Below are 27,433 nucleotides of genomic sequence, written 5' to 3'. Positions count from 1 at the left end.
AAACTGGTCAGAACCTGCTGAAACCCACCTCTGGAGCTGCTGAGCCTAGTTCAGATTTAAAGAGATGTCATGTGAGACGTGGTGGCTCGGTGGCTAAGATGCTGAGCTTGTCGATTGAAAGGTCGGCAGCTCAGCGGTTCAAATCCCTAGTGCCGCGTAACGGGGTGAGCTTCCATGACTTGTCCCAGCTTCTGCCAATCCTAGCAGTTCCAGGATTTCCAGCTTAGGCAGGAAACCCTACACCACTTCAGACAAATGGTTATCCAACATCATCTTAAAAACTTCCAGTGTTGGAGCATTCACAACTTCTGGAGGCAAGGAGTTCCACTGATTAATTGTTCTCACTGTCAGGAATTTTCTCCTTAGTTCTAGGTTGCTTCTCTCCTTGATGAGTTTCCACCCGTTGCTTCTTGTCCTGTCCTCAGGTGCTTTGGAGAATAGCTTGACTCCCTCTTCTTTGGGGCAGCCCCTGAGATATTGGAAGACTGCTATCATGTCTCCCTTGGTCCTTCTTTTCATTAAACCAGACATACCCAATTCCTGCAACCATTCTTCCTATGTTTTAGCCTCCAGTCCCCTAAACCTCTTTGTTGCTCTTCTCTGCACTCTTTCTAGAGTCTCAACATCTATTTTACATCGTGGCGACCAAAACTGAATGCCATATTCCAAGTGTGGCCTTACCAAGGCCTTATAAAGTGGTATTAACACTTCACATGATCTTGATTCTATCCCTCTGTTGATGCAGCCTAGAACTGTGTTGGCTTTTTTGGCAGCTGCTGCCCACGGCTGGTTCCTATTTAAAGTCTCTGAGGTTGACATGTCCACTCAACATAATGTTCATCAACATCCAGTCCTTGATGTTAAACGGTTGCCTTCCTTTGTAAACCTCTCTTTGCAAAGCACAACTTGCAGGTTAGACGTCATGTTAGCCTCTCCTCTGCTTGCAGGGAAAAACTGGGTCAGCTAAGGTTGCAGGTTCGGCTTGCTGAAGACAGGATCCTGCCTTCCAGCTACTATCAACCCCTGATAGACCTCCTTGTGGAATCTGTCTTGTGTCCTCCAGAGGTGGGTATAGTTAGGTTGAACAGAATCTATATAAAGCTGAACACATCTGTATTGGATTATTTAATGTGGGAAGAAGGGGGGATTATAAAAAGAGATGTCCTAATTATAGGACAAAATGAATGTGAATAAGAGAGTTGCTGACGGTTGTTTTTAATTGTGGTTTGTTGGATAATCCACATTGGCTGGGTACCTAGGTCACGAGAAGCCATCAATTATAGCTTAAAAACAGTATTGGATCTGGATTCACACAGCAGGTTAAACCTCAATCAGGAAAAAAAATTACATTTATTTATTTATTTATTTGTTTATTTATTTATTTATTTATTTATTTATTTATTTATTTATTTATTTATTTATTTCTATACCGCCTTTCTCCTGTAGGACTCAAGGCGGTGTACAGTCAAGAAAAATACAGATACACAAACATCATAAAACATTAGGCTTAGCATGATTTTGAACTCAATATAAATAAATAAATAAATAAATAAATAAATAAATAAATACATACATACATACATACATACATACATACATACATACATACACTATGTTTCCCTGAAAATAAGACCCTGTCTTATATTTTTTTGAACCCTGATATAAGTGGGGAGGTCTTATTTTCGGGGAGGTCTTATTATTTTGAGGCGTGTGGAGCAAGATGGGACTCCTCTTGCCGTCTTATCTGATTTCCAGCTCTGTGTTTAAATATTTTCAGGGAGGTCTTATTTTTTGGGGAGGGAGGCTTATTTTAGCACATTTGGGCTTATTATCAGAGGATGTCTTATTTTCGGGGAAACGGTACTTTATTGTCATTGTACGTATATACACAGTATACCCATAAAACAAAATTCACATAACACTCAAAGACCAGGCCCAACATACATAACAATCCCCAAACACCCCCACCCACCCATCACAAATTCCCTGCCCCTGAACCACCCAAACATCCACTCAACAGACCAAGTAATGCTGTCCAACAGCTCACTGATGGTGGCCCTTTAGTTCATTATTGAGTGCAATGTAACAGCCAAATGTATCAAACTAAAATAATGATAATTCATACATTTCAAGACAAGAGTTGTTTGTTCCAGTTTTGGTATCAACAAGTGCAGTGCAAACAGGAAAGAGCAGAGTTTTCTCTATATATGGATAATTTGAGATTACAGGACCTCGGAGAGCTCCCTAGGAATGCAGGAGTTGCTCTTCAGAAGTCCATCTCAAGTCTGAAGTCTTAAGAGGTCAAGAGGGATTCACAATCGATTATACACATTTGTGTGAACTTTCAATTCAAAGTTGGTCTGAGCTGATGATTATTTCAAATCAAACCTTCAGATCAGTGCATCGGATGCCTTTAAATTGAACCAAATATTGGACAGACTTTGCAGATAAACGTGTCTAATTGAATCAATCCAATCATCTGAAGCACAACGTTGAAAGAAATCGCAAACGGGAATCTATTCAATTATTTCAACCGAATTGAAGGTTCCAATTAGACCCTCACCTGATTTACACGAGTTCAGTAATGGACTCGTCGCACGATGAATACATACAGGTCTAATTCTCCATCGAATGATTGACCTCAAGGCCTTTTTCTATATCAGGAAGGTGTGTGTACGTTTTCAATATCATAGGTGTGTGTACGTTAATGATAGGTATTTTTTGACACTCTGCACAGGAGGCCGATGACCTCACCCCACTCGCCCTTCTGGAAGAAGTATGTTTGGTGGAGAGTCGTCAAGATGTATCCACCAAGCTTGTCAAGATCTTCCTTGGGCAAGGCCTGGTTATCCCTTTCTTGGATTACCTGAATTTCCGTGAGATTTCAAGAACAAGTAAGTGCCTTCATATATCAAGTGGCATTTCACCAGTGTGATCCAGGAACTCAGTCAGCAAGTTGACTAAGGCTGCCAACTGCTTTCTGCAATAGATGAGCAGGATTGTTTTTGGGGGGAGGGGGAGTGAGTCCAGGGGTGGGGCTGCTGGTAGTTCACAGGGGTTCGGGAGAACTTCTAGCTAAAATTCTGTGCAGTTCGGAGAACCCCCAAATCCCACTCCTGGCTGGCCCCACCCCACCTACCCCTCCCTCCCCTCCCAGGAGTCCCCATGCAGCCTGTTTTTTTTTTAATTGAAAAAGTTTTATAAATATCAATTTTCCCCCATTTCCCCCCCCCCCATCCCTCCCTAACCCCCCCAAGCCCTCCCCTCTCCCCGTGACTTCCCCAAGGTGAAATCCATCCACATTATATTATATCATACTTTACCACCCCTCTATTCTTCCCCCTGTGCACTATACATTTCTACATAACAATAAGCTATTTTGCCCCCTATAAACTATACATTTCTACACAACATTTAGCTAAAAGCTATCTGGTACTTCCTAGTTTGGTATTTATTCTGCACATAATCTATCCATTTCTTCCACTCCCATACATAAGTCTCTTGAGTCCGGTCTTTTAAGTATGCTGATATCTTCGCCATTTCTGCAAAACTGGCCATCTTCAAGGTCCATTCTTGAATTGTAGGCATATCATCCCTTTTCCAATATTGACCAATCAGTAACCTGGCTGCTGTCACCATATACAATATCAACTTTGTTTCACCCACTGAAAAACCCTTAACTATACCCAGTAAAAACAATTGAGGAGAAAATTGAATTTTTTTTCTTCAAGACGTTTTGCATAACCCACCAAATTTTTATCCCAAAAGCCTTTGCTTTCTTGCATGTCCACCATATATGATCATATGTAGCATCTAATATGCAGCCTGTTTTGGATGCAGGTAAGTGCAGGGTGCTTGCGGAGGCTCTGGGTTAGGGTAGGCGAAAAACGGGCCTACCGGAAGTTTAGGAAGGTCAGAAACGGGGCCAAGGGAAATATGACGTCACCGAACTGGTTCTCTTTGTTCGGGAGCTGGGCCCTCCCGCGTTATTCTTACCTTTTATTTCTTCTTTTTTAGCCCACCTGATAGGTGCGGCAGAATGGATTGCCGCACCTCAGCTGGGCAGATTTGTACTTTAATTTAATTTAATTTAATTAATCATATTTCTATGCCGCCCAACTCCCAAGGGACTCTGCAATGTGCAGAGTGCAAGTTTGGCGCGTATGGTGAGCGAAGAGAGCAAAAAACGCACGCACCAAGAGGCGATCACACACGAAGTGCGTGCACGAAGAGTAAAGCCGGTTAGAACCCACCACTGCTCCACATGCCATCTGTGGCACGCGTGTCGTAGGTTCGCCATCGCGGGTCTGGATGCATGAGCCTTGATAGTACAGTGGTTTAGTGCACCCTGTTATTAACACAGCTGCCTGCAATTACTGCAAGTTCAAATCTCACCAGGCTCAAGGTTGACTCAGCCTTCCATCCTTTCTAAGGTAGGTGAAATGAGGACCCAGTTTGTGGGGGCAATAAGCTGACTTTGTATAAAATATACAAAAGAATGAAGGCTATTGCTTAACGCATTGTAAGCCGCCCTGAGTCTCCGGAGAAGGGCGGCATATAAATCAAATTAAAATAAAATAAAAAAAATAAAATAAAAAATGAAACCTAATTTTAAAATGATGCGAAACCTACACAGTCCTGTGCGAAAGGAAACCTGAGCCAAGAAGTTTAGCGTGAGTGACGGGGAGGCGTTGGATTGCTTATTTTAAACGCAAGATCGTGGATGCGATGAGTTGGCTGAGGCTGGTGGTAGAATGCCAAAAAGCAGTCAGGAACGGTGATCGCGGATGTCGCTTACTCATCTTAAAAGAATCAGAGGAGAAATGTCACATATCTGCGTGTTCTTTTTTTTTCTTCCTCCAGTGGATCCCAACACTCTCTTCCGTTCCAACTCCTTAGCCTCCAAATCCATGGAGCAATTCATGAAGGTGAGTGAGGAGCAGAGGAACATAGAAACGGCGATTAGGATGGAAAAAGCTGAAGTCGAAAGATCGGTCTTATAAATTGCTAGAAAGAAAGATACGCTGCGAACCGCGGAATGTGTTTCAAATCGATGTGGTGCCAGGTTTTTCTCTAGTTTGATTGCTATGCCAATTGTTTCTTTTCGGGGACGGGGTAGAACGGGCTAAAGCTGGATGCCAGCTCTGTTGCCATGGTGGAGAAAAGGGTGCGTCAAGTGGCAAACATCCCACCATAAGATACCGCAGCGCAGCCCATGTGGAAATGTTTATTTGCACCCCGATGGTCATGATGTGGTTAAAGGGAGTCAAGCTATTCTCCAAAGGACCTGAGGGCAGGGCAAGAAGCAATGGATGGAAACTAATCAAGGAGAGAAGCAATTTAGAACAAAGGAGGAATTTCCTGACAGTTAATCTGTGGAACTACTTGCCTCCAGAAGTTGTAAATGCTCCAACACTGGAAGTTTTTAAGAAGATGTTGGATAAACATTCATCTGAAGTGGTGTAGGTTTTCCTGCTTGAGCAGGGGGTTGGACTAGAAGACCTCCAGGGTCCCTTCCAACTCTTCTATTCTATTCTATTCTATTCTATTCTATTCTATTCTATTCTATTCTATTCTATTCTATTCTATTCCATCTTCCTTCCTTCTTTCCTTATTCTATTCTATTCTATTCTATTCTATTCTATTCTATTCTATTCTATTCTATTCTATTCTATTCCATTCCATTCCATTCCATTCCATTCCATTCCATTCCATTCCATTCCATTCCATCTTCCTTCCTTCTTTCCTTATTCTATTCTATTCTATTCTATTCTATTCTATTCTATTCTATTCTATTCTATTCTATTCCATTCCATTCCATTCCATTCCATCTTCCTTCCTTCTTTCCTTATTCCATTCCATTCCATTCCATTCCATTCCATTCCATCTTCCTTCCTTCTTTCCTTATTCTATTCTATTCTATTCTATTCTATTCTATTCTATTCTATTCTATTCTATTCTATTCTATTCTATTCTATTCTATGATGATGGTTATAAGTGGAGGACCATCATTAAAAGAAGATTTTGGAGTATAACATTCCTTCTTCTTTATTAGCAACTCTTTCTTTAAAAAAAAACAACTCTGTCTTTTTTTTAAATAACCAATGTGTTTTATCTTGCCTTCCATATCTCCCCAATCTCCTGGTCTTTTGTAGATAGTGGGAATGCCCTACCTCCACGAAGTTTTAAAAGTTATCATACATCGGATCTTTGAAGAGAAGAAGTATGTGGAACTCGATCCCTGCAAGATTGAACCTAGCCGGGCCAAGTAAGGAAATAAATGCATATTTATTTAATGGTTTCAATAATGTTTATGTAATTATAGCAATAGCACTTAGATTTATATGTCACTTCACGGTGCTGTATACTCTAAGTGGTATACAGAGTCGGCATATATTTTCCCCAACAATCTGGGTCCTCGTTTTACCAACCTCGGAAGGATGGAAGGCTGAGTCAACCTTGAGCCAGTTCAGGATCGAACTCCAGGCTGTGGGCAGAGTTAGCCTGCAATCCTGCATTCCAACCACTGCCTGGAATAGAAATAGAATTTAGACTTATATACCGCTTCGTAGAGCTATACAGCTCTCTCTAAGAAGTTTACAGGACCAGCCTCTTGCCCCCAATAATCTGGGTCCTCATTTTATTGACCTCAGAAGGATGGAAGGCCGAGTCAACTTTGAGCCGGTCAGAATCGAACTGCCGGCAGTCGGCAGTCGGCAGAATTAGCCTGCAATTGCACATTCTAAGCACTGCACCCTCACAGCTCTCAATTATCACTTGAATTGTATTGAATTGTTTTCTAGAATAGAATAGGATAGGATAGGATAGGATAGGATAGGATAGGATAGGATAGGATAGGATAGGATAGGATAGAATAGAATAGAATAGAATAGAATAGAATTCTTTATTAGCCAAGTGTGATTGGACACACAAGGAATTTGTCTTTGGTGCATACGCTCTCGGTGTACATAAAGAAAAAATAAAATACATTCTTCAAGAATCATACATTCTTCAAGAAATCGTAAGATTTCTGACCTCCGGGTATTTCGCTGCGCACTCAAGACCCTATTGTTCCGCCAGGCTGGGTTAGCAACATAATTTTAAATTGAATGTTTTAAATTTTGGGGGTTTTAAATTAAGCCAAATTTATTTAATACTTTTAAATTATTTTAATTTGATGTTTATTCTGTTTTTAAATAGGCTGTACACCGCCCTGAGTCCTTCGGGAGAAGGGCGGTATAGAAATAAAATTATTATTATTATTATTATAAGATACAACACTTAGCGATAGTCATAGGATACTAATAAGCAATCAAATCACTCTAGGAAACAAATAAAAAACAATATAAGTTGTAAAAATACAAGCAACATGGATAGAGCCGTAAGTGGGGAAGAGATAGATACTAGGAAGGAAGAGAAGAAGAATAATTTACTAAGACTGTATTACTATTATTCTTCTCTTAATAGTAATACAGTTTTAGTAAATTATTTGACAGTGTTGTGGGAATTAGTTGTTTAACGGAGTGATGGCATTCGGGAGAAAACTGTCCTTGTGTCTGCCCTGTTTCCCCAAAATAAGACATCCCCTGATAATAAGCCCAATTGGGATTTTGAGCACATGGCAATAAGACCAAGCGCTTATTTCAGGGTTCAAAAAAATAGGGTCTTATTTTCGGGGAAACACGATAGTTGTTCTGGTGTGCAGAGCCCTATAGTGTCGTTTTGAGGGTGGAAATTGAAACAATTTGTGTCCGGGATGTGATTCTTAACACCCTTACTTACTTACTAACATTACTTATTTACACTTACTAACATTACTTACTTACACTTAATAACTTTAATTACATCCTTACGAACACTTAACAACCATCGTAAAACGGGGCAAAATTAGCTTCTCGAATGTCTCTCTTAGCCACCGAAATGTTGGGGCCCATTGCGCTGCCTTATGGAGGTGATCGCTCCAACGAATCGGCTCCCTCCTGCTATCTCAAGAGTCGTGCATTTGCAACAAGATTGTAAGACATGTCCTTTTTGGTGCCGGGAGCAGTGAGAAAGGATTAAAACAGTGGGGCAGGGGATCCAGCCTCCTTCACAAGTAGCTTTCCTCATCCCACTGGGCTAATTAAAACAGAAACGGTCACATTTGCCTGGCAGATGATTTATGAGTCTAAAAATAATGGAACAGAATGTTCCTGGGTAAGATAAATCACAGCTGAGATGTGGATTGTTGTGCGGAAAACTCTAGGAATGAAGGCGGGATCTCTTAGTGCAGAAGGGATCTCAGGAGGTTTATTTCACGAGTGAAATCCAACAGGTTCTGACAGGTTCTGGAGAACCGGTAGCGGAAATTTTGAGCAGTTCAGAAAACCGGTAGCGGAAATTTTGAATAGTTCGGAGAACTGGCAAATACCACCTCTGGCTGGACCCAGAGTGGAATGGGAATGGGGATTTTGCAGTATCCTCCCCTTGGAGTGAGGAGGGAATGGGGATTTTGCAATATCCTTCTCTTGGAGTGGGGAAGGAATGGGGATTTTGCAGTCTCCTTCCCTTGGAGTGGGGAGGGAATGGGGATTTTGCAATATCCTTCCCTTGGAGTGTGGAGGGAATGGAGATTTTGCAGTATCCTTCCCTTGGAGTAGGAATGGAAATTTTGCAGTCTCCTTCCCTTGGAGTGGGGAGGGAATGGGGATTTTGCAGTCTCCTTCCCTTGGAGTGGGGAGGGAATGGGGATTTTGCAATATCCTTCCCTTGGAGTGGGGAGGGGATGGAGATTTTGCAATATCCTTCCCTTGGAGTGGGAATGGAAATTTTGCAGTATCCTTCCCTTGGAGTGGGGAGGGAATGGGGATTTTGCAGTATCCTTCTCCTGCCACGCCCACCAAGTCAAGGTGTCAAGGACTGCCTGTACATACGTCTTCCTTTGATTTGGAAGAATAACAGAGAGTTGGAAGGGACCTTGTAGGTCATCTAGTCCAACCCCCCCCCCGCCCAAGCAGGAGACCCCACACCCTTTCTGACAGATGGCAGTCCAGTCTCTTCTTGAAAACCTCCAACGATGAAGCTCCCACAACTTCCGAAGGCAACTTCTGTTCCTTCGGTTGATTGTTCTCACTGTCACAAAATGTCTCCTTATTTCTAGGCTGAATCTCTCCTTGATCAGCTTCCATCCATTATTCCTTGTCTGGCCTTCAGGTGCTTTGGACAATACCTTGACCCCCTCCTCTCTGGGGCAGCCTCTCAAATATTGGAAGATGCTCTCCTGTCTCCCCTGGTCCTTCTCTTCACTAGACTAGCCAGGCCCAGTTCCTGCAACCGTTCTTCGTATGTTTTAGCCTCCAGTCCCCTCATCATCCTTGTTGCTCTTCTCTGCAAGAGGAGGTAGTTTGAGGGAGGAGGGGGAAGAGACTGTCAATCCCAGGACCTTTTGTGATCCAAATACGGGAGATCCATGGGTCAAAATGGTGCTTAAGAGCTAACCCCTAGGGTATCCATGCAAGAGAATGCACGCTCCACTCTTAAAGATGACAGCCGTTGAAAATCAAATAGCACGCTCGTCTTCCCGGGAAAATAAAAATCTGTTCTGTTATCACCTTCGCGCTAAATGCACGCATGTGGAAACATCGTCGCCTGTGTTTGTGAGCGTCCGTGGTTGTTTGTTGGGTGCGAGAACTCCGATTTTAGGCGAGTGGCGATGGCACCGAGCCTCGCGTTCCGAGAAGGGTGCCAACGTGATTGAGAGCTGAGAACAGGCCGCCGAGCTCGCTGCGAGATTTTCAGATGCTCCAAAGATAGTGTCCTTCTTGGGATGCTGTTCCCTCCGGTTGCTAGGCAACCCTGTCTCCGGGATGCTGCTGGGAAGAACACGGCACTGCATCAAGATAGCGTGGAAGTGAAGTGTGCCGCTAGAGGGTGTGCCCCCGAAAAAAAAACCACACGCGTCTTGCTGCAGACGCAGTCAAGAGCACGCGAGCTGGGGAATGACGTAGCCCAAGACATGGGAAGCCAGCAATCGTGGTCTGGATTAGCTGAACCCATTTCCGAGGTCCACCTGCCCATGAATTAGCTGCGTGTGAATCCTATCCTCGAATCCCAGAGGTGGAAGGGAGTCCTTGAGGTTCTCAGGTCCATCCCCTCTGCAGGAACCGAAGAGAATAGGATGCACACCGGCTCTCCTCATTTATCAGCCGAAAGACTCAAATCCAGGTTGCCTCGACTGGCACCTGCAGAACATCTGCCAATCAACTTTAACAATGGGTTGCTGAATGCCCAGACATAAGGTGAAAGGTAAAGGTTCCCCTCGCACATCTGTGCTAGTCGTTCCTGACTCTAGGGGGCAGTGCTCATCTCTGTTTCAAAGCCAAAGAGCTTCTGCCACTGTCCGAAGACATCTTTGTGGTCATGTGGCTGGCATGACTCAATGCCGATTTATATTGATCGTTTCCTAGTATGATTTGATTGCTTATTTGTACCCTATGACTATCATTAAGTGTTGTACCTTATGATTCTTAATGAATGTATCTTTTCTTTTATGTACCCTGAGAGCATATGCACCAAAGACAAATTCCTTGTAGGTCCAATCACACTTGGCCAATAAAAATTCTATTCTATTCTATTCTATTCTATTCTATTCTATTCTATTCTATTCTATTCTATTCTATTCTATTCTATTCTATTCTATTCTATTCTATTCTATTCTATTCTATTCCATTCCATTCCATTCTTTTCTACTCTACTCTATTCTATTCCTAATTCTATTCTATTTCTATTTCTATTTCTATTTCTATTCTGTTCGGTTCGGTTCTATTTTCTATTCTATTCTATTCTATTCTATTCTATTCTATTCTATTCTATTCTATTCTATTCTATTCTATTCTATTCTATTCCATTCCATTCCATTCTTTTCTACTCTACTCTACTCTACTCTATTCCTAATTCTACTTCTACTTCTACTTCTACTTCTACTTCTACTTCTACTTCTACTTCTACTTCTACTTCTACTCTACTCTACTCTACTCTACTCTACTCTACTCTACTCTACTCTACTCTATTCTATTCTATTCTATTCTATTCTATTCTATTCTATTCTATTCTATTCTATTCTATTCTACCCTACCCTACCCTACCCTACCTTACCCTACCCTACTGTACCCTACTACTACTCTACTCTACTCTACTCTACTCTACTCTACTCTATTCTACTCTAATTCCTGGTTGTTGTTGTTTTGACACCTCTTTTGGATGTTTTTTGTTCAGGCGGATCTCCTTCAAAGGCTCCCTGTCTGAGGCCCAGATCCGAGAAGGCAGTTTGGAAGTGCTGAAGGGGTATTTGGCAGAGATTGTGGACGCCATTGTGGGTTCAACCGAGAACTGCCCTCCGCTCATGCGAGTGGCTTTCAAACAGCTGTACAAGCGGGTGGAGCTACGCTTTAAGGAAGCAGAGAACCAGGTAAGAATCGATAAAAGAGAATATTTGTAGAAACAGGGTTGAATTGTGGGGTCCTTGGTGCTCTCTAAGCTTGGTGGTTTTCTTGCAGATGTTTCATGACCCAACTAAGGAACATCTTCAGTGCTAGAAGGCAGTGGGGTTTATGGAGAGGAGGAGGAGGAGGAGGAGGAGGAGGACGACGACGACTGTGGGGTCCTTGGTGCTTCCTGAACTTGGTAGTTTTCTTGTAGATGTTTCAATACCCATCTAGGTAACATCATCAGTGCTAGAAGGGAGTGGTGTTTGCTCTCTGTTTATATACAGTGGCTTGCCCTGTTGACAAATATAACCTATTCCCTTCTAGCACTGATGATGTTACTTTGTTGGGTAGTGAAACATCTGCAAGAAAACCACCAACTTCAGAGACCCCCACGGACCCCCACACTCAAGGGAGTCTTTGAGGACCTAGTGGGCTGTTCCAAAGAGGTGAAGTCAACAGCTCTTCTCTTGATATGTGTTGTTTTCTAGTCAACAGAAGATGGGAAAGAGCTAGAAAGAAGCCCAGGTTGATAATCCAAAGAACCTGGTTTGGGGAGGGTGCAAAAGAGGTTGAGACTCTAGAAAAAGTGCGGAGAAGAGCAACCAAGGTGATGAGGGGACTGGAGACTAAAACAGGAAGAACGGTTGCAGGAACTGGGCATGGCTAGTCTAGTGAAGAGAAGAGAAGGACCAGGGGAGACAGGATAGCAGTCTTCCAATATTTGAGAGGCTGCCACAGAGAGAAAGGGGTCAAGCTATTTTCCAAAGCACCCGAAGGCCAGACAAGGAAGAATGGATGGAAACTGACCAAGGAGAGATTCAACCTGGAAATAAGGAGGAACTTTCTGACAGTGAGAACAATCAACCGATGGAACAGAAGTTGCCTTCGGAAGTTATGGGAGCTTCATCACTGGAAGCTTTCGAGAAGAGACTGGACTGCCATCTGTCAGAAATGGTGTAGGGTCTCCTAGTTTGGGCAGGGGGTTGGACTAGATGACCTACAAGGTCCCTTCCAACTCTGTTAATCTGTTAATTTCAGAGGTTCTGAGGTTGTTCTGGGTGCTTCCACATTTATAATTCAAATTTAGCAGGACAAGCCCTCCCCCCATAAGCGTGACTGGTTCTGTCTGTGCCTTCCTCATTCTTGGTGATCTCCTTCCAGGAAGCCAAATATATCGCCATCAGTGGTTTCCTCTTCCTCCGTTTCTTCGCCCCTGCAATTCTAACCCCGAAACTCTTCAGTCTCCGAGACCATCATGCAGATACGCAAACCAGCAGGACTCTCTTACTTCTGGCCAAGGTATATCTGAATGAGTTTCACCTAGGACGGGTGTCGGCAACCTGCGGCCCGAGAGCAGCATGCGAATCGTTGAGCCCTCTCTTGCGGCTCCCTGCCGACCCGGAAAAAGGAAAAACAAGAAATGAGAGGGAGGGAGGGAGAGAGAGAGAGAGAGAGAGAGAGCCATTTCCTACAGAAAACACCAAGAGACATGAAAAGCTGGGTAGGCGTGGCTGGGGTGGTCATGTGATTGGGTGGGAGTGACGTTGAGTTGGCCACGCCCACCCAGGTTTTGTGGCTCCCGGTGTTTTCTTTTCTATGGGAAACGGGTCCAAATGGCTCTTTGAGTGTTTTAAGGTTGCAGACCCCTGACCTAGGAGTTCCTCTAAAGCGATGTTTTTTTCAACCTTGGATACTTTAAGATGGGTGGACTTCAACTCCCAGAATTCCCCCAGCCAGCATGCTGGCTGGCTAGAGAATTCTGGGAGCTGAAGTCCATCCATCTTAAAACTTGCTGGCTGGAGAATTCTAGGAGTTGCAGTCTGTAGATCTTAAAATATGCTAATTAGGAATTTCTGGGAGGTGATGACGTCTACACGTCTTAAAAGATATTAGCTGGGGAATTCTGGCAGTTGAATTGGACACTTGTTAAAGATTGCTGGCTGGGGAATTCTGGGAATTGAAGTTCGGCCATGTTAAGATTCCCAAGACTAGAGAAAAACACTTCTCTAAAGGGAGCATTTGAATTTGGGAGTTCTGGAAAGAAAGAAAGAAAGAAAGAAAGAAAGAAAGAAAGAAAGAAAGAAAGAAAGAAAGAAAGAAAGAAAGAAAGAAAGAAAGAAAGAAAGAAAGAAAGATGGAGGGAGGGAGGGAGGGAGGAAGGAAAGAAGGAGGGAAAGGAAAGGAAAGAAGGAGGGAAGGAACGAAGGATGGAAGGAGGGAGGGAGGGAGGGAAGGAAGGAAGGAGGGAGGGAAGGAAGGAAGGAAGGAGCGAAGGAAGGAAGGAGGGTGGGCAGGCGGGTGGGAAGGAAGGAAGGAAGGAAGGAAGGAAGGAAGGAAGGAAGGAAGGAAGGAAGGAAGGAAGGCGGGCCATGGGTGTTGTCACTAAATGGCTACCACATGCAGAAGAGTGTTAACTCATGTTTGATACGTTGGCTTGTTCTTGTGTGGGTCAACTAGCATCTTTATGCCAATGGTTCCCTCTCTCCCTGGCAGGCAGTACAAAGCATTGGCAACCTCGGGCTCCAGCTGGGGCATGGGAAGGAGCAGTGGATGGAGCCTCTACACCCCTTCATCCTTGCCAGCATTGGGCGTGTCCAAGAATTCCTCGATAGACTCATAGATGTGGACACGGAGATGGGTGAGTCACCACATGACGCTATATTGCAGTGGTGAGACGACACTTGAAATACCGAATCCAATTCTGGTCATCATATGTGCAAAAAATCTATTGAGATCCTAGGAAGGGTGTGTTGTGGCTCCGTTGCCTGAGCCTGGGCTATCGACAGATGCAGACTCTGAGAGTGAGGAAGAGGAGTTGGCAAGGCCTCCCTCTCCAGGACCCTCCTCTCTGGCAATGCCTCCGGAGGACACCGAAGGCCAAAAGATAGGCTCAGAGCCAAGCACGTCCCCGCAGCCACAAGTGGACAGCAATGAAGGAGATAAGTGCTGGCTGGACCCTCGCCAGAGGTGCAGGGAGAAGCGTGCGCAGCAGAGGGGAAGGCGTGCCAGAGATTAGCTGAGTCACTGGACCACACCCCACAGGGTATAAATGTGGGTGTGGTGGCCGGTTCAGTTTGTGATGAGCAAAAACTAGAAATAATTCATGATCTCTGCGTTACTGGACTTTGCCTGCTTTATCGGACTGCATTTGGATTAATCCTTGTATTGTTGAAAACTCTGCCTGTTTTATCGGAATGCTGGCAGTCTAATCTTTGTTTTGTGTGAGTAAAGTCTGAATTGGCAGCTAACCACTGGGTTGCTGCCAGCTTTATTTTCAAAGAATTTTGTCGTGTGGCTTATTAACTCCGCGCCGTCTGTGGGGGTGCGTGAATGGAACGGGGACAGAACAGGATGCAACAAAGATGATGAAGGGATTGGAGGCTAAAACATACGATGAACGTTTGCAGGAAGTAGGTAGGTTTAGATCTAATGAAGAGAAGGACTATGGGTGACTTGAATGCAGTCTTCCAATACTTGAGGGTGTCAGGCCTGGAAGCCATCTTTTTACGTTGGGTCTTCAGACCTTCCGCATTTTCTACTGTGAAATATCTTCACAAGTTTTCATTTAATGGAGACATTCCCCCCACCCCACCCCCACCCTCTAGAAGGAAGCGAAAAACAACCTTGGACCCTCTTCCACTCTTCGGCCATCATCAAAGAAGGTTACCTGCAGAAACGTAAAGCAGAAGGGGTCCACCTGGTGTCCCGTTTCACCTTCAAAAAGCGGTACTTCTGGTTGAGCCATGAAAGCTTTTCCTATTCCAAATCTCCAGAGTGGCAGGTAAGAACTGGTCGTTCGTCGGCCTGCCTGCCTACCATCTATCATCTCTCCCACTCTCTCTCTTTATCTATCTATCTATCTATCTATCTATCTATCTATCTATCTATCTATCTATCATCTCCATACATACATACATACATACATCATCCATCCATCCAACTATCTATCTCCATCCACTCATCCATCCATCCATCCATCCATTTATCATCCATCCATCTCTCATCCATCCATCCACTCATCCATCCATCCATCTATCTATCTATCATCCATCCATCCATCCATCCACTCATCCATCCATCCATCCATCCACCCATCCATCCATCTATCTCCATCCACTCATCCATCCATTCATCTGTCCATCCATACATCCATACATCTATCATCCATCCATCCATATCTATCTATCTATCTATCTATCTATCTATCTATCTATCTATCTATCATCCATCCATCCATCTATCTCCATCCATCCATTCATATCCATCCATCCATCTATCATCCATCCATCCATCCATCCACCCACACACCCCTACCTACCTGCCTGCCTGCCTGCCTGCCTGCCTACCTACCTACCTACCTACCTACCTACCTATCTATCTCCATTCTCTCTCTCTCCATTCTATCTATCTATCTATCTATCTATCTATCTATCTATCTATCTATCATCTGTATCTGTTTATTTATGTCTCTGTCCGTCTGTCTGTCTGTCTGTGTCTGTCCGTCTATCTATCATCTATCTATCTATCATCTATCTATCTATCTATCTATCTATCTATCTATCTATCTATCTATCTATCTATCTATCTTATCTATCTATCATCTCTATCTATCATCCATCTATCATTCCATCCATTCATAATCTATTTATGTATCCATCCATCCATCGCTTCCTCCCTCTCTCTGATAGAGAGCGAGAGCTTTCTCATGGGAAGCCTTTCAGAAAAGACCCTTCCCAGAGAGTAAAAAGGGAAGGAGGGGAGAAATACTTGTCGCCTTGCAAGATGCTATTAATGTAACTTTACCCCAAAGGTAGCCTTCACCTTCTAACAGCAATTTGGGATCAGAACGTCTGTCACTAAGCCAGGCAGTCGTTAAGGGAGTCGTGCATGATTTTATTATGTTTTTACCAAAGCTGATGAGCAATTTCCTGCAGTTGTTAAGCGAATCACGGTCCTTAAATAAATCCCTTCCCTCCCCCCCCCCACCCCGTTGACTTTACTTGTCAAAAGGACAAGGACCCAGTTTGTGGGGGCAATAAGCTGACTTTGTATAAATATACAAAAGGATGAAGGCTATTGCTTAACGCACTGTAAGCCGCCCTGAGTCTCCGGAGAAGGGCGGCATATAAATCAAATAAAAATAAATAAATAAATAAAAAAAGTAGAGAAGATTGCAAATGGCGATCAGAGGAGCCTGGGACACGGCATGCCAGCTGTCAATCACCCCAATTTTGATCCCGTGACTGTGGGGATGTGTGCCACAACCCTAATCACATAGTTTTCCCAAGTGCCGTTGTAACTTCAAAGGGTCATTGAATAAACGGTTGGAAGTCAAACCAAGAGCGAGTACTGCTGGGCGTGCTTTTTATCTGGACTACCTCGCAGGGCTGGTGTGGTTTTTTTTTTTTTTTCTTTTCTCCATGCTCAGGTCCGTACAGCCATTCCAATCCAACGAATCTGCGCTGTGGAACGGGTGGATGAAAATGCTTTCCAGCAGCCCCACGTGATGCAGATCGCGACGAGAGAAACGGGGGGCCAGCTGTTTACCATGTACATTCAGTGTAAGGTAGGCCTGGTTTTAGGCTTACAGGCAGAGGTGGGCTTCAAAAATTTTAGCAAGGGGTTCTCTGCCTGGTTGCTGTGTGGGCGTGGCCATGGTAGGCGTGGCCTACTCAGCCTCTTGCGCCACAGCACGGGAGGGGGGGCATTTTTGCCCTCCCCGGGCTCTGGAGGCTTTCCTCGAGACTCCGATAGGGTGAAAACGGCCTCCCCAGGCTCCGGAGGCCCTTCCCGAACTTCCAGTAGGCCTGTTTTTCACCCTCCCTGAGCCTCTGTGCACGCCCTGCACTTACCTGCATCCAAAACAGGCCGTGTGGGGACTCCTGGGAGGGGCGGGGAGGGCCGAGGTGGGCGGGGCCAACCAGGAGTGGGATTTGCAGAGAATCTTATCTAGAGGTTCTACCGAACCCCTACGAACCCCCAGCAGCCCACACATTCGGCACATTCTGAGTTACGCTCTTTCAGCCGTTCGTCGAGCACGGATGCCGTGATCCAATTAGATTGTGAACTTCATCCGCCTTCCATCTTTTTTTTTTTTGGCAGAACGTCAACGAGCTCAACCAATGGCTGTCCGCCATCCGAAAAGCCACCGTCTCCAATGAATGCATGCTTCCCTTTTGCCACCCGGGGGCCTTCAGAGGCAATCGCTGGACTTGTTGTTTGCAGACGGACCGGGCCGGTAATCCGATTCTACATTGTAGAATCCCAGGGTTAGAAGGAAGCCTCTGACACATGATGGAAGAAAGGCTGATCTCCTGTCAAGGGTTCTCTAGAAGTTCTAGAACCGTAGGACTTGAAGGATTCTGTAGAAGTTCTAGGATTTGAAGGGTCCTCTAGAAGTTCTAGGATATCAAGAGTTCTCTGAAAGTTCTAGGATATGAAGCATTCTCTGGAAGTTCTAGGATTTAAAGAGTTCTCTAGGTTCTAGCATTTGAAAGGTCCTCTAGAAGGTCTAGGATTTGAAGGGTCATCTAGAAGTTCTAGGATATCAAGGGTTCTCTGGGAGTTCTAGAATATGAAGCATTCTCTGGAAGTTCTAAGATTTAAAGAGTTCTCTAGGTTCTAGGATTTGAAGGGTCCTCTAGAAGGTCTAGGATTTGAAGGGTTCTCTAGAAGGTCTAGGATTTGAAGGGTTCTCTAGAAGTTCTAGGATATCAAGGGTTCTCTAGAAGTTCTAGGATTTAAAGAGTTCTCTAAAAGTTCTAGGATATGAAGGGTTCTCTAGAAGTTCTAGGACATGAAGGGTTTTCTAGAAGGTCTAGGATTTGAAGGGTCTTCTAGAACAGGGGTCTCCAACCTTGGCAACTTTATGACTTGTGGACTTCAACTTCTGGCTGAGGAATTCTGGGAGTTGAAGTCCACAAGTTGTAAATTTGTCAAGGTTGGAGACCCTTGTTCTAGAAGGTCTAGGATTTGAAGGGTTCTCTAGAAATGAGGGCTCCTTGGTGCTCTTTGAACTTAGTTGTTTTCTTGCAGACATTTCATTTCCCAGCTAGATAGCATCATCAGTGCTCGTCCTGATTTTATTACCTAGTTTACATTATGAAACATCTACAAGAAAACAACCAAGCTCAGAGAGCATCAGGAACCCAACAGCCTTCCTCCTTGTCCCCTTTTCCTCCACTCTGCAAACCCCACTTCCTTCTAGCACTGATGATATTACCCAGCTGGCTAATGAATGATCTGCAAGAAACAAACCAAGCTCAGAGAGCACCAAGGTCCCCAAAGGAACAAATACACCTGGAGAGATCTTCGTTCTAAACTTCCTTTTCCCCATAACCCAAACTCAGATGAGAAGCTATTAGAGATTGAGGATTTGCATCTCTCTCCGAAGGTTGATCGATAGCAAACTTTGGTTTCTCAACCCATCAGCCCCATTGACCGAGATAACTGGCTATTGTAAATTAGCAGTATGGTGTGTGACAATTCACGAGGTTAGCATGCTGGGCTGATGATCAGCAGGATTGTGTTCAAGACCCGTTGCTGCTGCAGGGAGAGGTTGAGTTCCCGTCAGACTCTCCAGCTCCTTGCTGACCCAGCAGTTCGAAAGCAGGTAACCGCGAATAGATTAATGGGTACTACTTCAGTGGGGGACATAAAAGGAGCCCCCAACTTGGCATTCCACAGACAATGGTGATGATGTCACTGGCAAATCCTTTAATCCCAGAAGCACCTTGGTGTCTCCAACACAGGGGGAAAAAAGTTAGTAGTATCACAGGACTCTGTTCCCCACCTCTGGGCTACACAGCCATCTGTTCCCTCAACTTACAGGACCATCTGTGTGGTTGTGCTTTGGTTACAGTTCGGGGATGCAGCCGTACGCATTCTGCAGTGACCCTGGGCGATTGGAGCGACCCACTGGATCCCGACACAGAAGCTCAGATGGTGTACAAACAGCTTTTGTTGCATAAAGACAAGCTCAGGTTTGTACGGGGCAAAAGGATTGGTCCGATCCTATTGGACGGGGGGAAGGGGAGCACCGTACAGGCAGAATTGCATCCGAAGAAGAAGATACGGATAGTCCTTGACTTACAACTACAAGTAACTACAAGTAAATGCAAGTCAGGCTTCATCAGACTGAAATAGGTTTGATTATCCTTTTTGCCGCGGTCATTAAACGAGACACCACAGAATTATACTTGCGATCTTATCTGCTGGCTTCCCCAATGACTTTGCAAATAGCGGCGGTGGTTTAGAATGCAGGATTGGCCTTTTTTCCAGGGCCGTTGTAAACTTTAACCGGTCACTAAACAAAAGCTCGTAAATCAAGGACTAGTTGTACTAGAATTTATGCCCATCCTGCATAATCCGTCGGGTGGGGAGGAAATGCCTCCAGGTTGACACATCTGGCATGGTGTTGTCCTTTCGCTTGGCCAGCAGGAGGCAGTACACAGCGAGTTTCATTCCTGTTTGATGTTTATCAGGGCTTAAATTTCGCAGAGGTTTCCAGCAGAGGGCAGCCCCAGTTAAGAAATTGTCCCAAGGTTGTCAAGATGATGATGATGATGATGATGATGATGATGATGATGATGATGAAGATGATGATGATGATGCACAATAAAGCAATTAGGCTTGAACGAGGAAGTTTAAAAAGGTTGGAAGAGCAGATAAAGGATGCAAGAACATGAATGATGTGCTTGTTAAATGATTCATGAAGATGTGTGAGGTCGTCTTGGTTATTTGATGATGATGATGATGATGGAGGAGGAGGGGGGAGAGGAGGAGGAGGAGAATAGGAAGAAGAAGAAGAAGAGGAGGAGGAGGAAGATGAGCAGGAGGAGAAGGAGGAGAATAGGAGGAGGAAGAAGAAGAAGAAGAAGAAGAAGAAGAAGAAGAAGAAGAAGAAGAAGAAGAAGAAGAGGAGGAGGAGGAGGAGGAGGAGGAGGAGGAGGAGGAGGAGGTGGAGGTGGAGAAGGAGGAGAATAGGAAGAAGAAGAAGAAGAAGTAGAAGAAGAAGAGGAGGAGGAGGAAGACAAGCAGGAGGAGAAGGAGGAGAAGAAGGAGGAGGAGGAGAATAGGAGGAGGAAGAAGAAGAAGAAGAAGAAGAAGAAGAAGAAGAAGAAGAAGAAGAAGAAGAAGAAGAAGAAGAAGAAGAAGAAGAAGAGGAGGAGGAGGAGGAAGATGAGGAAGAAGAAGAAGAAGAAGAAGAAGAAGAAGAAGAAGAGGAGGAGGAGGAGGAGGAGGAGGAGGAGGAGGAGGAGGAGGAGGAAGAGGAGGAGGAGGAGGAGGTGGAGGTGGAGAAGGAGGAGAATAGGAAGAAGAAGAAGAAGTAGAAGAAGAAGAGGAGGAGGAGGAGGAAGACAAGCAGGAGGAGAAGGAGGAGAAGAAGGAGGAGGAGGAGAATAGGAGGAGGAAGAAGAAGAAGAAGAAGAAGAAGAAGAAGAAGAAGAAGAAGAAGAAGAAGAAGAAGAAGAAGAAGAAGAAGAAGAAGAAGAAGAAGAAGAAGAAGAAATAGTTAAATTGCTCTGCGACTTCAGAATGTAGACAGACAGGCACCTGCCAAACTTAACAGTTGTCCCTAAGAAAGAGAAAATGGATATGTGGCAGTGCCTGGACACAGCAGAAGAGAAGAGAAAGAACTGGAGAAGAGAACAAAATACAAACACCTACAAATAGGAATAGAACGACTATGGCCAAAGCAAGCAAGGGTAGTACCAATATAGTCATAGGCGCCTTGGTTGCAATCCCAAAACAACTGGAGCACCATTCGAACACCGTCGGGCATTGACAAATTCACCATCAGTCAATTGCATGGAACAGCTTCCATCCCGCGACAATATCTGTCACACTGTCGAACATCCAGATCTGCCTTTCCCAGGTCTTTGGTAAGGACTCGATAGGTAGACAATGATCTTGATCTTGAGTATAATTGAGTATACTTAATTATACATTAAAGATTGGACACCCCTGCTTTACAACATGCCTTTTTCTTCTTCTTTTTCATTCCTTCTCCTCGAAAGAGCCACTGTAAATAGCAGAGAAAGCTTGCATGCTCCTTTTCTCCAATATTCAACTGGCTTTTCTCATTCGGAGTTTGGATTGAAAACTATTTTTTAAAATCGGTGCTTTCTCTCTCTCTCTCTCTCTCTCTCTCTCCCTCCCTCCCTCCCTCCCTCCCTCTTTCTCTCTCTCTCTCTCTCCCTCCCTCTTTCTCTCTCTCTCTCTCTCCCTCCCTCCCTCCTTCCCTCCCTCTCTCTCTCTCTCTCTCTCTGCATTGCTTACGTAAAGGCCATTCCAGGTGTTGAAGATGTCCCGTATTCCTCGTGAGACGTCTGCTCCTAAACATTGTAATTAATGATGTCGGATGATTAATTGCCCCTTTTCAATTCGCTTTTAATACTTATTGGCCTGTGATTAATGGCTTGCTTTTCCTACGGTCCCTCTAGGGAAAAGTACCAGGAGATTTCCAACACGGAGGCTACGCAGGAACAAAGCAGTACAGCCAAAAAAGGTAGGCCGGAGTCTTTCGGGTTGCCTAGAAGCTGGGATGGAGGACAGGAAGAGAGGGGTAGAAGGTAGATAAAAATAAACCACCGCAGTGGCTTTGGCGCCATGCGTGATCAACCATGCGTAACTCAGTCAGCGTGTCGCTTCCGTTCAGTAGCTTGACTTTGGCGCCATTCCTCTGCTGTCATCTACACCCAGAGATCTGTCTCCTGTTTTGCACACCGCAGGACCATCGATATACACAAACAGGTTTGCGTACTGTTGCAATGGTCTGTGAGAAAGACCTTGGGAGACAGGAGGAAATGAGATACTGCCTAGGAAATGGACAGAGAAGTGACAGATTAGCCCTCAGCTGCATAGAGGGCTGTAAAAGAGATGGAGGAGACACTATTGCGGCTCGCCAGTGGCCAGCGGATCTGGCAGTAGATTCGGACAGTAAGGAGGGTGGGGAGAAACATGGGCCAGTCCTGGAGTCTGGAGAAGGCTCTGATGAGGGCTCTGCATTGGAGGCAGAGAGGGGGCCAGGGCGAAATGACAGGTATCAGCTGCCTTTGTAGTCAGACATCCGTGGCTCCAGAAGTTAGCAAACGGGCCAATTCTGGCCTCTGGAGGGCCTCCGGGGGGAGTGGGGAAACCTGTTTCTGCCCTCCCCAGGCTCTAGAGCCTGAGGATAGCAAAAAATGGGCCTACCAGGCCCACCGTGTCATCGCATGTGTGGGGTGCGGGGTCCATATAATTATGGGTATGGGCACGCACACACACAACCCTCCCGTGCTCCCCCACTTTTGGCATGCGATGGCAAAAAGGTTAGCCATCCCTGTTCTAGATGCAATGGCATTTTAGTGGGATCTTTCAAATCAAACAGGCATTTCTGAACTGAATCTGGGATTGGAGAGAAATCGTTCAAATCAAACAGAATCCCCCAGTTGGTTGGATAATTCAGAATGGGTTCATCCATCCACAGAAGTCCCATTTCCCTGTTGACTTTTGGATCCCTACTTGTCTTCCCCGATTTTTGGTTTATGAGCAACCCCATTAGATTTCTCTGGCCAAGCTGAGCAAGGTGGTGTTGTGGCTCCATTACCTGAGCCTGTGTCATCGGCAGGAGAGGACTCCGAGAGTGAAGGAGAGGAGTTGGCAAGGCCTCCCTCTCCAGGACCCTCCTCTCTGGCAATGCCTTCGGTGTCCGCCGAAGGGCAAGAGATAGGGCCGGGGCCAAGCACGTCCACGCAGCCACAGGTGGACAGTGATGAGGGAGATGAGTCTTGGCTGGATCCTCGGCAGCGTCACAGAGATAAGCGCGCGCAACAGAAGAATAAGGCATGCCAGAGATTAGGCTGAGTCACTGGACCACACCCCACAGGATATAAAAGAGAGCGTGGTGGCCAGTCAAACCTTGTGACGAACAAAGCTGAAAGCTTCCACGCCATTCTGCATTGCCGGACTTTTGCTATAGACTTTGCTGGTTTATCTCTGGACTTGATTAACTCCGTAATTATTGAGCTGTTTCTTTTGATGTATCAGAAGTGGGGAGAAGTTATCTCTCCTCTTTGTAAATAATAAACTCTTGGCAGGCAGCCACTAGGTTGTTGCCAAGTTCCGTTATCATAAGGAAAAGGATTTTGCCGGCTGGTTTGGTCTTTAACTCTTGAACGTCTGTTGGTGTGTGTGCGTGTGGTTGGGGACAGAACAGGTGGTGGAATTCTAGAAGAAGCACCATTAGAATGTCCGTCTTTGCTAACTCAAGGTTCTTTCTCTCCTTCTCTTCTCTATTCCATACCCAGCTTCAGACAAAAACCAGCGAAGGTTGACTGCAGCTGCCCATCTTCTAGAAGTCATCCAAGGACTCGAGCAGGCCCACAAGGCTTTTGAACATCAAGAAGATGGAGAGAAACCAGGGACTGGCACTGGCACGCTCCCACCCTCCTAGGTGTCATCTCCCGTTGGGACCCAGGTTGTTTCGTCTGTGTTGTCATGATGACGTCGTCTTTACGTCTGTTTGGAGGAGAAAGCAACTACCTACACTGCATTTTATGCTCTTGCTGAACAATGAAGGAGAACAAGAGACTGAGAAGAACATGGCAGAAATTAAAACGCCTTTCTGTTCAACCGGTGTTCCACACGAATCTTTCTCGGAAAAATAGGATGCGAGTCCAGGTTTCTGCTTACCACAGAGATGGATGGAAGTTCGTTCCTCAGGCCCACAAGTCTTCTGTAGCCTAGATTGTGGGTCTGGGCACCATCGTTAATGGTGAAGAGCTCTCTCTCTCTCTCTCTTTTCATTATCTTCGTTTAACAACCCCATAATCCCTTGCAGAGAGTGTTTACTGGCCAGATGCCCTTCCTGTTGCCAGTACGGAGTTTTGTTCAGCAGATATATTCTCATTGTGCCCAGAAAGAGAAATATCTGGCTCTACCTAGGATTGAACTCACAGCCTCCTGATTGTGAGGCGAGAGCTTCACCGCTAGGCCACCGCACCACTCCTTAGCGCTCTCTCTCTCTCCCCCCCCATCTCTCTCTCTCTCTCTCTCTCTCTCTCTCTCTCTCTCTCTCTCTCTCACACACACACACACACACACACACACACACACACAAAGTTTCTAATCTTTATCACAGAATAAGCTTGAAAATATTGGGGAGGAAGGTCCAATCACGAGAAGAGAGGCTGATGGTTGCACAACGTTTTCAGAGGGGCTGAATAAACTCCCTCTATAACTCTTTGAGCTGTTCTTCTGGGCTGGTAAAATGCGGGCCACGTAAGCAAACTTTGAAAACCGGAGAATAAAGTCATATAAAATGTGGAAATCGTTGGCTGTGTCTTGCCTAATTTGTCTGGATCAGGGTTCTCCAAGCTTGCAACGTTAAGACTTGTGGATTTCAAGTACCAGAATTCCCCACCCAGCATGGAAACCTCTGGTCTAGATCACCCAGCGTGCTGTTCTAATGAACTGGGATATCTTGGCTCTGGAATGTCAGTTTTCTATGCCCTCCTTCTTTCTTTCTTTCTTTCTTTCTTTCTTTCTTTCTTTCTTTCTTTCTCTTTCTTTCTTTCTTTCTTTTATTAAATTTATATACCGCCCTACTCCCAAAGGACTCAGGGCGGTGAACAGGCACAGAATAAAATACTGGTGTTTGTTCACCTTTGGTCCTCACCTGGTGCTCAGCTTTTCCTTCCTTCCTTCCTTCCTTCCTTCCTTCCTTCCTTCCTTCCTTCCTTCCTTCCTTCCTCTATCCATCCCTTCTCCCATTTCTCTCTCCAACTTCCTTCCTTTCTTCCTTCCATCCCTTCCTTCCTCTATCCATCCCTTCTTGTTTCTCTCTCCAACTTTCTCCTTCCTTCCTTCCTTCCTTCCTTCCTAGCTTCCTCCCTCTCTCTATCCATCCCTTCTTCCATTTCTCTCCAACTTTCTCCTTCCTTCCTCCCTCTCTCCCTCTTTTCATCCCTTCTTCCATTTCTCTCTCCAACTCTCCTTCCTTCCTCCCTCCTTCCCTTCTTCCATTTCTCTCTCCAACTTTCTCCTTCCTTCCTTCCTTCCTTCCTAGCTTCCTCCCTCTCTCTATCCATCCCTTCTTCCATTTCTCTCCAACTTTCTCCTTCCTCCCTCCCTCCCTCGTTTCTCTCTCCAACTTTCTCCTTCCTTCCTCCCTCCCTCCATCCATCACTTCTTCCATTTCTCTCCAACTTTCTCCACCCTCCCTCCCTTCTTCCATTTCTCTGTCCAACTTTCTTCCTTCCTCCCGCCCTCCCTCCCTTCATCCATCCCTTCTTGTTTCTCTCTCCAACTTTCTCCTTCCTTCCTTCCTTTCTTTCTCCCTCTATCCCTCCCTCCCTCTATCCATCCCTTCTTCCGTTTCTCTCTCCAACTTTCTTCCTTCCTCCCTCCCCCCTCCCTTCCTCTATCCATCCCTTCTTCCATTTCTCTAATTTTCTCCTTCCTTCCTTCCTTCCTTCCTTCCTTCCTTCCTTCCTTCCTTCCTTTCCTTCCTTCCTTCCTTCCTCCCTCCCTTTTTTTTTCTTTCTTTCTCTCTGACTGTTTTAACCACACCCTGTATGCTCCCCTGCTCAAATTCCCTGATCTCTGAAGGGAACCTGTGCAGTGCCACGGTGTCCTGCCACAGATGGTGAGGGATGTCAAAAATTACCCTAAGCCACCCCCATTATCCTCCCTTCTTCTTCTTCTTCTTCTTTCTCTAGCAAAACAGTTCGGCAGCTAACAGGAAACATGCCACCAAATTAGACTTAGAGGGCCAGAGGCAAACACATCTGTTGGTACCCACTGCAACCTCTCTCTCTTTCTCTCTCTCTGTTAAACAGATGGTTTAAATTTAAACAAAATAGAAAATACCTCCTGGCAGAGAAGGGCTGCAGTCTCCAGCGTGACCTTTATTTCCGAGAGTTGAAATCAATGTCCATCCTCATTTCCCCTTTATCCTTCTCTCCAAGTGTTATGAAGATTTAATTTATTTTTCATTGCAAAAGGGGGGAAAAAAATGAAATGCTTCATTGGAAGTCACTGCCGTTGGCTCATTGGAGGATGTTCCTGTCACCTCCAAATAAGGTTAGGAAAGACTCCAATTTGAACATCTGGAACATAAATCAGGGGCCGGATAGAGCAAGTTAAGAGAAACCAGGATTTTGAATTTTGCATAAGGCTGCTTGTCCTTCTCTTCGCTAGAATAAATGTACCCAGTTCCTGCAACCCTTCTTTGTATGTTTTAGCCTCCATTTATAACATGACAAAGCAGAGATGCCCCCCAGGTGTCCAGAAATGTACCTATCAGATACCTTTTTTTTTTAATTGATTTATATGCCGCCCTTCTCCGGAGACTCAGGGCGGCTTACAATGTGCTAAGCAATAGCCTTCATCCTTTTGTATATTTATACAAAGTCAGCTTATTGCCCCCACAAACTGGGTCCTCAATTTACCTACCTTAGAAAGGATGGAAGGCTGAGTCAACCTTGAGCCTTGGCGAGATTCGAACCTGCAGTAATTGCAGGCAGCTGTTCTTAATAACAGGGTACTTTAGACCACTGTACTCTGCTGATCCAGTTCTACAGGGGAATTATTGCACCTCTATAACTGTCTGGTTTGGCTCTGCAACCCAACAAGAGAGACCCAGACTTCAGAGGATCATTAGAACTGCAGAAAATACAATGGCTACCAACCTGCCTTCCATGGAGGACCTGTATACTGCACGAGTCAAAAAGAGGGCTGTGAAAATATCTACAGACCCCTCGCATCCTGGACATCAACTGTTTCAACTCCTACCCTCAAAACGAGGCTATAGAGCACTGCACACCAGAACAACTAGACACAAGGGCAGTTTTTCCCCCAAACACCATCACTCTGCTAAACAAATAATTCCCTCATCACTATCAAACTATTCACTAAGTCTGCATTACTATTAATCTTCTCATCATTCCTATCACCCATCTCCTCCCACTTATGACTGCATGACT

The 27,433-nt window shown here is 45.1% G+C and overlaps 1 protein-coding gene across 2 annotated transcripts in view; it reads left to right on the top strand.

Annotated features, from left to right (window-relative positions):
* Positions 1–24,777, top strand: part of RASAL1 (RAS protein activator like 1) — a 44,480-nt gene extending 19,703 nt beyond the window's left edge. Inside the window, exons 10-22 of one of the 2 annotated variants that reach the window (XM_087880544.1) lie at positions 948–1,065; positions 2,738–2,894; positions 4,864–4,928; positions 6,156–6,268; positions 11,254–11,446; positions 12,627–12,764; positions 13,959–14,103; positions 15,071–15,246; positions 16,894–17,031; positions 17,568–17,703; positions 19,327–19,447; positions 21,911–21,975; positions 23,756–24,777. In XM_087880544.1, the coding sequence (XP_087736670.1) occupies positions 948–1,065; positions 2,738–2,894; positions 4,864–4,928; positions 6,156–6,268; positions 11,254–11,446; positions 12,627–12,764; positions 13,959–14,103; positions 15,071–15,246; positions 16,894–17,031; positions 17,568–17,703; positions 19,327–19,447; positions 21,911–21,975; positions 23,756–23,901 (1,711 nt within the window). In that variant the 3' untranslated portion in view covers positions 23,902–24,777. The remainder of the gene's footprint in view (positions 1–947; positions 1,066–2,737; positions 2,895–4,863; positions 4,929–6,155; positions 6,269–11,253; positions 11,447–12,626; positions 12,765–13,958; positions 14,104–15,070; positions 15,247–16,893; positions 17,032–17,567; positions 17,704–19,326; positions 19,448–21,910; positions 21,976–23,755) is intronic. The other variant, XM_087880545.1, reaches the window with a different exon arrangement.
* The last annotated feature ends 2,656 nt before the right edge of the window (positions 24,778–27,433 follow it).

The sequence above is a fragment of the Pantherophis guttatus genome, chromosome 17, assembly GCF_059756535.1.
Source record: "Pantherophis guttatus breed Tessera chromosome 17, ASM5975653v1, whole genome shotgun sequence".
Taxonomy (NCBI): Eukaryota; Metazoa; Chordata; class Lepidosauria; order Squamata; family Colubridae; genus Pantherophis; species Pantherophis guttatus.
This window is presented reverse-complemented; position numbering and strand designations above follow the sequence as displayed.